The 12,252-nt window shown below is 25.5% G+C and overlaps 1 protein-coding gene across 7 annotated transcripts in view; it reads left to right on the top strand.

The window, feature by feature from the left end:
* The window catches only part of LOC107443362 (transcription factor CP2), a 36,462-nt gene that overhangs the window by 5,749 nt on the left and 18,461 nt on the right, over nt 1–12,252 (top strand). For all 7 annotated transcript variants that reach the window (XM_016057207.4, XM_071178340.2, XM_043048418.3 and 4 more), the window contains exons 5-10: nt 3,388–3,629; nt 5,172–5,239; nt 7,724–7,829; nt 9,008–9,114; nt 10,706–10,852; nt 11,046–11,114. In XM_016057207.4, coding sequence (XP_015912693.1) covers nt 3,388–3,629; nt 5,172–5,239; nt 7,724–7,829; nt 9,008–9,114; nt 10,706–10,852; nt 11,046–11,114 — 739 coding nt within the window. The remainder of the gene's footprint in view (nt 1–3,387; nt 3,630–5,171; nt 5,240–7,723; nt 7,830–9,007; nt 9,115–10,705; nt 10,853–11,045; nt 11,115–12,252) is intronic.

The following is a 12,252-nucleotide window of genomic DNA, read 5'->3' as shown; positions in this document are numbered from 1 at the left end:
TGACTGCCATTTATGATTGATTCTACCTTCAAAAAGGCTGTTTCCAAGTTTTAATTTAAGCAATTTCATTTACCTTTTACTCCTATTTTGTGGAAAACAGATATGAAACTTGTGCAAATGCTCGGAAAGTCTTCTGAAATCAAAACAAACATTTCAATAATGAAATTCTTTCTACTATTCACTCATCAGTTATTCTTGATGTCCTTGATTTTTCTTTCAATAATTTAAAAGCTTGTTTTTTAGTAAATGAACTTAGTTCTGGGCTGGTTCTGCATTGCACATGGATATGTATTCTGCATCCTTATGCACCTAAAATTTGTCCTTCACCATTATTATTATTATTTTTATTGTCACCTGTGTCCTTACTATTTTCATCATTTTGCATTGTTTCTTTTAAGTTTTTATCATTCACATGTTGTTCTGATGAAAAGAGTCAAGTTTTGGGCATTTATCTAAATTCCTTTTTTTCTATTTCAACTTTATAGCTAAAAAATGTTTTCTAACACCAAATAATTATATATTTTTTATTCTTGTAGCAAATTTTTTCATATCATAGAAAGACAAAACAATCGTTACTTTAATGTATTGTTTTGATTTAAAGGTCCTTTTGCATTTTAAAAAAAGATATTGAAAGATACATTTTTATGTTAGCAGGATAATTAAACAATGTATATTAAACAGTTTAATATATATTTTCTTACAATAAATTTCTTCTTTTATGCATGAAAAAAATGGAATATTTTAATTGTATATTTATTCTATATTAAGAGGTTTTTTTTTGTTTCAACTTCTAAGGAAAGTTTTTTATTTTTACAAAATTATTGTAATTTTAATAAACAGAATCTTTAGTATCTAGTTAAATGTGATGTGTGTAAAATGTTGTGTACAAATTATTTAATTAAATTTAAATTATTGTAGTCCTTAATGATAAAAAAATGAAGAAATTTCTTAAAATTTGTTATTTTCAATCTTGTTTAGTATTGATTGCATTGATTGTTTAGTAATTGAAAGTTATCTTTTTCTTTTCTTTGATACTATAAATTGCTTTTCAACTAAATTTTATTTTTTAAAGAATAATTTTTTATTTCATTTAGGTTTTGTTAATAATGTGACAAATGAATGATTTTTCAGTCCATTTCAGAAATGCTTACAAATATTTCTTTCACTTTTTTATGTTTAATAAAATTAAATATCTATTATTTGGATATAATTTGAAATATATAATCACAATTTAGTTCATAATTGTATTAAATATTTTAAAAATTTGTTTTTTTATGAATATTGAAATATTACATTGTATTCTTTAACTTTTTATAGATTTCTAATCTCGTATCTTATTTTACCCTCATTAATGCTGCCCTTTTTTTTTCAATCTTTAGTGATAATGCTATTTGTAAAGTTTTTTTTTACTAATGTGCTATTAACAAAGTGTCTACCGATTATGAAAACCATAAAATTCCCGAAAAAGTCACAAATTTTTTCTTTTTAAGCGTTTTTCCAATTGATAACTTAAATTCAAAACTTGTGTGTTGTAATATCGCATTTATGATGTATAAATTTGAAAAATTATATGAAAACTGCCAAAAAACTGAATAACTACCGAAACACAAAATCAGAAAATGATGTGAGCTTATGGCGAAATCGATATGAACGAAGGTAATTAAAAATGATGCCTCGAATTAGAACTTCGTATGTCATAATGACATCTTATTAAAAACATCAGTGTTTGAAAAGCTTTGTTGTGGAAAGGACTAACCTTTCATGTAAAAACTTAATTACCTAAATTTGCGTATCATTGTTACAGCATTGTAAAAATAATGAAATTTGAAAAAAAAAAAACACTTAGAAAGGGCTACAAAAAAAAAAAGGATCAGAAAATAACATTGATTTCTGATAAATTCATTGCAAATTTGTGAGATTAATAAGTGTTGACTCTAATTCAAAATTCTTGTGTCATGATAACATATTAAAAGCATCAAAGTTTTAGATGGCAAATGCAAATAGCCAAAAAATAAATAATAGCTGCTAAAAAAAAGACTGGGGTTTGTGATGAAATCTTCACAAATCAAGCACGTCTAAAAGTGATTTCTCAAATTCATGTATGCTAATGACTACATATTATGAATTTCAGAAAAAAAGAAAAGAAAAGAAGTGGAAATGGCAGAAAAAACGATCTTGAGCATTACGAAATTAGAAAGGATAATATCCCGAACTAAGCACATATTGAAATTCGAGAGTCTTAAAATTATCAGAATTTGAAAAATTGTATGGAAATGCCTAAAAAATGTTAAAAAAACCATATGGATTTTAAAGGAAATAGACCTTTTAATTAATTTATTTCTTTTAATATATCTGGCACAAAATCATAGTTGAAGAGTCTATCCAAAGGGCTAACAAGCAATGCTCCCCCCCCCCCCCAGAAAAAATTTGACTAATTTGAAGAAAAGGAAATTTACTTTAAATGAAGAAGAAGAATAAAAGAGTAGAAATTTATTTCAAACGAAGGTTAATGTTCTGAAATAGGGAATTTAAAATAATTCAGCCAGAAAATGTTTCAAAGAGCTTTTTCAAACCTTTAAAAGAAGTGGAAAATGGCTGATGAGCATACTAATTTGATAAACAATAACAGTGTAAATACTATGTTAAATGAAATATAATGTTGCATGTATCTTTCACAAACAAAATGTATATGCTTAAATTTGCAATATTGAGTAATATCAATGTATTCTTATGTAAATAATTCTTTTAGAATTTTTTTTTTTTGGAAATTTATTTTGATCTAATATTTATTTTATTGTATTAGCGTGACATGTTTCCATAATAAGAAAAGCTGAAGAAACGATTATAATTTAAAACTGTTAGATAATATACTAAATCTATTTTTACTGTCGAATTGACCTGTGCAATCACATAGAAAAATAACAGTACTGGAAAATAACACATTATTATTCCTTTTGTCTATTTGAACAATGTATTGTGTAATGCTTCAGATAAACGTGATACCGAGACTTGAAAAAAACACAATAAAACAGCAGTATTTCTGGTTAATGGTTCATTGAAAAATTTCTGTTTTTTTAAATTTTATTTTACTAATTACATGAATGGGAAATGCATTCACTAACACTTGCATCAATTTAATAATTTCTCTAAAACAAAAAAGAAAAGAAAATAATAATTGAAAACAAAATGCTGTTTAAAAAAATTATGAAAATTTGTTTTGAAATCATGAACTGGGACTTGTGTTATGTTCTAGTAGTGTTGTGTTAGATTTAAGAGAAATTATAACACTTGACAAAATCTCTCTATTATTGAATTCATTAATTGAGTTTATTACATTAAGTAAAAAATGCATTGTTTTGATATTTTTCTCCTATTTTTCATGTGTAGGTGCCGTCACAGTTCTTCTGTTCCAGATTTGAGGTCTACTGGTTCACCTTCCGTTGCTGCTGTTTCTGTTTTAAGTCCAAACATGTTGAGTCAAATGTTGCAGATTTCTGATTCACCGCCACCTTTTGTTATCAGAGAATTACCACCAAATTTAAAGAATTCTGGTTTTCAGTATGTGTTAGGGGCAGCAACTTCAATTGCAACTAAAATCAACGAAGAGACAATGACCTATTTAAATCAAGGTTTGTTTTTATAAGATATTTATTTTATACCAGGGTTGGGTTTCTGCCGTCAAAAACTGGTTTTTGACATGAAAGTGGTAAAAACCGTCAAAAACCTACTGTTTTCTTTAATTTATGGTATATAGCAGGCAATATATTATTTTCACATAATTGCCTTTATAAATGAATGTTGTAAATGATTGCTATTGATTTTGCAACTATATACATGTATTCTTATAGAAGGATATACATTCATATAGAAATATTGCAATATACTTATTGAAAATAGTGATACTCACTTTTATCATTATAGCTTGATTTGCAAAGGATTCAAAATTTTGCACTTCTTAATTGTTAGAAATAAACAAACAAACAAAAAAGCCTGGAACTATTAATAAATTCAAGAGCTAAAAAGAAGAATTTAAAATTTGGCATTTCTTAAATATTAGAAATAAGCTAAACAAAACTTTCAAAGCTTGCAACTACTAACAAACTCTAAGTCAAGAATGACTTGACATTCTTCAGTAATGTAAGATGCCAAACAAAATGATGCTTGGAAATTTTGAAAATTTTGTTTAGTATCCTAATATTTTACTTCAAATAGTATATTTTGATATAATCATGTTGGGAAAATGCAAGAATATGTTCTTAAATATCTTTTAACAACTTTTTTTCTAATTTTATTGCCCAAAAATGAATTAATTTTAAATTATAAGCAGTTAAACTCAAAAATACAGTTTTACCAAAACTATGGGTTTTTGACAGTTTCTGACGTTTTTGACAGAGGGTTTTTTGACATGACGGTAAAAACCATGGTATAAACCGGTAAAAACCGTCACGTGTCAAAAACTTGCCAACCCTGTTTTATACCTTTTGGCTTATTGTATTTCAGCTACGAAGGTGTAGGCGACATTTTTGAAATGATTTGAAGCAGATATTCATTAATTTTTGTAATATTCCTCATTTAAAGTTTAATTTCAAATTAATAATTTTCTTAAAATCAATACTATCAAATAATGGAATTCTTAGAATTTTTTAAAAAAATGGACTAAATTGAAAAACACTGTAAATAGCTCAGCAAAAGAAGAAAAAAATCTGATGAAATTTAGAAGTCTCTACTACAGTTCGAGTCATGATTTATTTTATTTTTCTAAGTCATAAATATTTAATAATGATGTAGCATTAAAGTTGTCTCTGTTTGTTTTAGAAGAAACATATTTAATGAATCGACTTTAGTATTCAGATCTTAAAATTTTATCAATATATGTAAATATTTTAAAATTAATTGTCAGTAAAATTTTGATATTCTAGGCAATTTTAATTCCCTCATGGTGCCAAAAAGTATTTTAATATTAGTTTTGTGTTAGCTAGTGTTTTTTTTTCTTGTTACCTTGATTATATTTGATTTAGTAAGACATTTATAAAAATTTAGTCTTGATCCTGTTATTTATATATGTGTATTTAATGCTGTCTTTTTTATTATAAATGAATTTGTTTAGAATTTATTTTATTTAAACATTTAAGCAAATCTTAAACTTGTAGTGATATATTTATTATTTTCAGCACAATCTTATGAAATTAAACTTAAGAAACTTGGAGATTTGACAGAAATGAGAGGGAAAATGCTCAAGGTGAGAAAAATCATCAATTTAAAGTTATTGTTTCCTTTATTGCCTAAATCAATTATTTAAATGTATTAACACAAGTCATTATTATTTTAACAAAAAGTTATATTCTGAAGTTAGATTTTACAATAATGCCATTTTAGTTATTTTTGATCGCTTTGGTAATTTTTTTGTAAAAAAGTTTCTTTTATTTCATTTCTATACAATATCATTTTGACTTCTTGTTGCATTTTTTTTAAGTTGTACTTTAAAAATTGGAATTTCATAATTAGAATAATATTATATTTAATGCAATAAGGATAATAAATGCTATCTAACAATTTATTTGTTGAGCTTATTTTTTAATAATTCTTTTCCCATGATTGTAAAATGATGATAATAAAAGAAAAAGAAATTGGATTTTTCCTAAATTTGATTTAACAAAAATATGTATTGGTAATAAAAATAAAGTTGGAATGTATTAATTTAAAGTAGTTATCCATTTCAAAATATTTAAAAAATAAAAGGGTGTATTTTTAGCTCAAAATGTGAATATCATAAAATTCTCTGCACTTTATATGTAATATATAATCACTTATAAAATTCATAATTATTGCTTTTGATTTTTTTCTTACATTTTAATATTGATTTGAAAAAGTATTTGGCTCATATTCTATTCTTTTCAGATATCCTTTTAAATAATTGTTCATTTTTTTTAAAAAAAAAATTGTATCAATCTATTGCTTGCTTAGCATTTTAACAAATTGATGTAACTCTGAGTTGTTTAATTTTAAAATCTTTTCATCACTGATACCATAACTAACCAAAACCATACTGCTTTTTTTTCTTCTGTAAAATCATTTATTGTCAATCTATATAAAAATGCATATTAAACTGAGATGCTATTAAAGATGCTGAGATGCTAAAAATGCTATTAAATCTGAATCAAAGGGTGACTGTTATCAAATGAAAACCAGTGGATTGCACTTGGGTTAAAATATTTTGCCCTTGTTATGAATGCATCCTTTATTCTCATAATCATTACTCTTAATTTTAATCTCATCTTTCTCGTAATCTCATCGATCTTCTGAACTTTTTTTTCCCTCTAATTTTCAACTCTATTGTTATTTTCCCATATAGTAAATTTATAATCAAATGGGATCCAAAGCAGCAAGGGAGGAGAATTTCTCTGGATTTTTGAAAAATCAATGCGAAATAGTATAAAGTAGGAAAATTCTTATTAAAATAGGGGTTCACAGTCTTTTTCCTAAGAGGGCCACAGAAAAATTGCATTGCTTTCAGGGGCCCCAGCCAATTTTCTTAATTTGCTTAATTTTTTTACGTTGCTTAGCAAGTTTTAAAATTTTATTTGCTTTGTACATGTTGTAGTTAAATAAAGTTCTCTTAAAAGAAATAGAAATATCTAAAATTTCTATTCTTATATCCATCTTATTCTAATATCCATCTTTTTACTCCTTGAAATATCTATTCTTTTTACTCCTTGAATTTGTTACTACTTCATTTTTAATTTGGGTATTTTTGAAATTTTTTATAAATTAACTTGAAAAACAGCTATAAACTTTTTCATGATTACACCATACTGCACTCCTACATTAAAATTAAAATTTTAACATAAGAGTTGATGTAAATAGATATTAATAGAGAAATTTAGTTATCCAATGTATGTGGGTTCAGGTTATGAATTTGTTAAATTGTACATGTTTGAATTAAAAGAGTGTTTACTGGAGTAAATTATTTTAAATTTTAATCTTTCTTTTATCCTATGTCTTTCAAAAAAGTATCTCAGTTAAAATGAGAAAGATCCTCACAAATGCATTACAAATACTTTCCTCACAAATTATCAAATACTCTCTATTTATTACAGAAAGATATGTTACATATCAAGTATAATCATTTATTACGTATCAAGTATAAATATTTATTACTTATCAAATCTGAACATATATTTCATAAATAAATGTGCTTATATAAAGCTTGCCAAAAGTTACATACACGAATTTAAAATACATATTGGTTTAATAATGGTTCCATTAATACGTTGTTGAATGGCAATTTTTTGTAAGAAATTGTTTATCTTTTAAGATTTATTAGAAAGACCTCTAAATAGTTAATTTATAAAATTATTTTGTTTGGAAAGAAAGGATACAACTTCTGTGAGGCATCAATTTTAATTGAACTGGAGGCTGCCTGATGATAAGCCCCATTTTAAAATTAATCAAAAGTACATTTTTAGTTTTAAAAAAAACTTTCATTTTTATATAGATAATAAGATTGTATTGTACTTGTTATTTGTAGGAAATTCTAGAATTTTGTAAAGTACTTATTTGGAAAAAAGACTAGGGATGAAATTTGATGTAAAATTTCACTTCCAGAAGAAGTGCCTACAGCTATTTAATTTAATGTATGAATTTTTAAGGGCTGTTACATTAAATGTTTTCACGAAAATCATTGTTAAGTTTAAGATTTAATCCTCTTTTTTTCTGGTTTTAGAGCATTATTCGTGTTGGTTTTCAAGAAAGACGGTTGCAGTACTGTGAAAAAGAACAAATTGCTCAATGGCAAAATCAGAGGATTGGTGAAAGAATACTGGAAATAGGTAAGTCAGCTTATATTTAAAGAAGTTTTGATATTATAATTCACTGTTTTTACTTACGTAAATTTGTTACCGTGTACCATTACTTTGTTATTTTTATTCCTTACTTGCTCTTGAAGCTGTCAAGGGAGGATTTAGTTTTTTTTTAAATAAAAATTTAATAATTTTTTTTAACTATACATAACTGATATAACACATATTATAATATTTCCTCCTTGCATGAAGGTAGTATTTGGAATAGAAAAAAAAATTAGTTTCTGTGACAGGGTTGCCACTCTATAGGGAAAACCTGTAAAATACAAGGAATTAAAAAATCACCTAAAATAGCATAGAGATTTGATTTTTTTTTCTATATGAACTGGGAAAATGCAGAGAATTTTGTTTCTTATTTTCGTCTCTTAAAGAATGGTGATTGCTCAAAGCGCAACCTATGGGCTATTTAAGGGTATTTCAGCTATACTAAACTATTTTATTTATTATGGCATTATTGTGTTCAGTTGTTCCTTTTTCTCTCTAAGATTTCTTGCAATTAAATCTTGTATAGTTAGCCCAATGTAGCTCACACAAGAGTACAGTAATTGAGTTTCATCTCATTATATTGTGTGTAATTTGTACAGGGAATTTCCCCCCCCCCTATTTGAGTGGCAATCCTGTTAAATTATTAAATTTCATTTCTGCAATTAAATATGAGTTAATTGCAACAATTTTAGTACTCATTTGATTTGATTAGATTTTGTTAAGTGGATACACGTTTAACAGAGATGCCAACTTTGCTCCAGACAGCGGATAAATATTTTTGAATGGTAGTATTTGAATGTAAGATTCTTGGTTTAGTAAATTTGATCGATAGGGTGTTTAATCACCACTTCTTCTAAATTATTTAAAGGTTTATGAAATATAAGTATGTAAATAAGTATGTAAGTAAATGAAGTATAAGCCTTGCTGAGCGTTTTAAAAAGTCATCAAAATTAACCAAAAATTTACAAATTTTAGTTTGTAGATCTCTACCGTATTTTAAAAATATTTTGTGTTGTCCAGAGCAGTTAGCATCTATGGTTTGACATAGTATTCCCTCAACAATTGAAGTTATGTACCCCGTTTTGGAAGTTCATTCAAACAAATATGATATCAAGTTAAATAACTTAATTTATTTACAAAGTTTAAATCTGTTTATTTTTTAGACATTCCTCTGTCATATGGCGTGTATGAAGTACAGAATGATCCAAATAATATCCACCTTTCTGAGTTTCTATGGGATCCTACTAATGAAACCGGAGTATTTATTAGGGTATGTGATTTTTATTATAAAGTTAACAATATTCTTTTTTTATTTTATTTAGATGATGAATTAAATGCATAAAAATTGTTATGTAATTAAATATAATGATTTGATCAAATTATACCAAAATATTTTATTCTACATTAGTTTAAAATGAACTCATATAGTATTCTATTTAAGGAAATTCATTTTTATGTTCTTTACAATATTTAATAGGATGGGAGGTAAATTCTTATGAATACAAGAAAAATAATTAGTAAAATTTATTGTTTTATGAATGTATAGTATTTTTTATATAAAAAATAAACTTTATTGAAATTAAACTTAATTCAAATTAAAGTAAACAAATACGTATAAACATATTCAATTTCAAATCAATAAGCAATCTCAAATGAGTTGTAATTAAGCAACAACAGCTAATCTTTCTATCTGTGAATTGTTTTAAAATAAAAGATAGATGTGAATTGTAGTTTCTTTAAAAAAAGGAATATTACAAAGTGATTTTCTCTATTTTGCATTTAATTGTATGATAAATTGTGACAAAATATTTGTGCTCATAATATACAAGTCAGTATTATAAACACTAATGAGTTGTAATAGTTAAAAACTGTATAATTGTAATATATTAACCTAATATTTTTAGAATAACAAACTTTATTTTATTTTACTGTCGTAGTGTTGATCCCATGGGCAAAATTGTACTGAAATTTACCTGACACATATAATTTTCCTATTGAATAATGAGGAGGAAACCTGCAGCTGAAAGTTCAGAAAAAACTGGATCTAACACTTATAGAGCTGATGCTCTACATCTGTTACTTTACTTATAAATAAGATTCATATGACCTAACTTCTATTACATAAGTAATTGTTTTTCAAAATATTTTCTTTTCTTTTATTTCATTTGGTACTCTGTCTAATTAGCTGAGAAAAATTGTCTTCAAATGTTGAAAAAAAGTGTAAAAAAGTAGGAAATATTCTTACAAATGTATGGAAAAATAACTTTAATGAAATATAGCCTTTACTAGTCCCCTGTTTAGGATTGTCTTAATAATGGTTTTTTTACTGTATTTTTAATTAATTGATGTGGCGCTAAAGTGTTATTCAATTTAGTTTTATCTTTAATAAAAGGAAAATTCTTTACCAAAATAGAGATTTAGGTATCATTTTTTTTAATGGAACGAGCATTTATTTTGTTAATTGTAGCACATAATTGGAAAAAACTGAATACTTAATAATCAATTCAGTAATGTCTGTGCAGTTTTGAAATAGAAAGGTAATCTAGAAATTTTACACACATAGAGTTTTATTCTTAAACAGTAGAATAAAGTAGTTGGGACTGTAAATTATGGCAGTTAGATAGTTAAAAATATTATAATAGAGCTATTATAATTTAATTAAATAGAACCATACTTGCACATAAATGTATGTTTTTATTCATTTCAGTGAATATTTTAATAAATGCGTGTGACATTATCTTCCGAATAAGTATTTGAATGATATTTTATCACTATTTTTACTTTACATTTTGATCATAATCAATGTAGTTTATTAAAATTTTATTGGATAATTTAGTTTTATTTGTTTTACGTTTTCTTAGTTGAATTGCATTAGTACGGAATTTACACCAAAGAAACATGGTGGAGAAAAGGGAGCCCCATTTCGAATACAAATAGAAACATTCTCGGATGCTGAAAATTATACCCAGAGGCTTCATGTAGCTTCCTGTCAAGTAAAAGTGTTTAAAGTGAGTATGCTGATCATTATTATAATGCTACCAGTGTATTTGCTTTTTAAGATTCATACTTATATGTATTGATAGTCATGTTATGTTTTAAATTTGCAATGGTTCTTCATAGAAGCATTTGTCTTCAAAGAATATAGAATCTTTAAAATCATTATCGCTATAAAATAGTTAAATGTTTTTGAAATTTTTTCAGCCGAAAGGTGCAGATCGAAAGCATAAAACTGACAGAGAAAAAATGAGTAAAAGAACTTTGACTGAACAGGTAAGTTTTGTTATTTTAATGGAATTGAAGTTTTGTTCGAAAAATCTAAATTGTTATCGAAACTGTTATGTTAAATCAATATGTATTATAAATTATCAAACAGTAGTTTAAGAACTATTATGCCCTTTTTGGGCATAATAGTATCTCTATCATCTATTTTGTTTCTCTTTATTTTTTTAAAATTGTTGTAAAAAGGGAAAAACAAAGTGAGATTTCAATCAAACTCTTTATTTTAAACAGTTCAATGTGCTAGGCCTATAATTTTATTCAAACATGGAATCTTTAAACTTTTCTTTATAACCCTTTAAGTGTCCTATGAGTAAAATTGTACGGAAATTTACTTGCTATGCTTCAAAGCTGTTTTATAAATATTTCTTTATTTACTAAACTTTACAAATACGAAGAAAATCATATATGAATCATGTATGTGGTAGAAATTCAAAGCTCAACTTGTTCAGTTTCTATGTGTGATTTTTAAGAAATTAGTTTTCCACTATGATTAAGAAAAATTAAATTTTTCGATTAATGAAATCTTATGATTAAATTTTTTGAATATATATATATATATTCAAAAAATTTAAACATGCAATGTAAAGTCGCATATTCGGAATCGGTGGGACTTCCAGAAGTCCGTATAATAGACCCCCGAGGTAAACAAAGCTTAAAATGATTTAATAAACGATCTGAATCTAAGAAGCAAAAAATAAATAAGCATTATTTTTAAGGGGAATAATGTTATAGCATTAGAATATCTAATCAATCAAATATAAAATATTAGAAAAAAAATATTATTGCTGAAAATATGGAAAACGAAAAAAATGTAACAGTTATGAAAATATTAATCCGCCATTTTGAACTAGAGCAATTCAAGCTGGAAGGGGAAATTCATGTCATTCTGGAACAAAGCTTAAAATGATCTAAATCTAAGAAGCAAAAAATAAATAAACATTATTTTTAGGGGAATAATGTTTTCGTATTAGAATATCTACTCAATAAAATATGAAATATTAGAAAAAAAATATTATTGCTTAAAATATAGAAAACGAAAAAAAATTGACATATAAAAATAATAATCCGCCATTTTTAACTAGAATGATTCAAGCAAGAAAGGGAAATTACTGTCATTCATTAAGGTGGG

The sequence above is a fragment of the Parasteatoda tepidariorum genome, chromosome 6 (genome assembly GCF_982258835.1).
Source record: "Parasteatoda tepidariorum strain Cologne lab strain chromosome 6, Ptep-v5.0, whole genome shotgun sequence".
NCBI classification, from domain to species: domain Eukaryota; kingdom Metazoa; phylum Arthropoda; class Arachnida; order Araneae; family Theridiidae; genus Parasteatoda; species Parasteatoda tepidariorum.
Note: the sequence above shows the minus strand (reverse complement) of the source record. Positions and strands in the feature narration are given on the sequence as shown.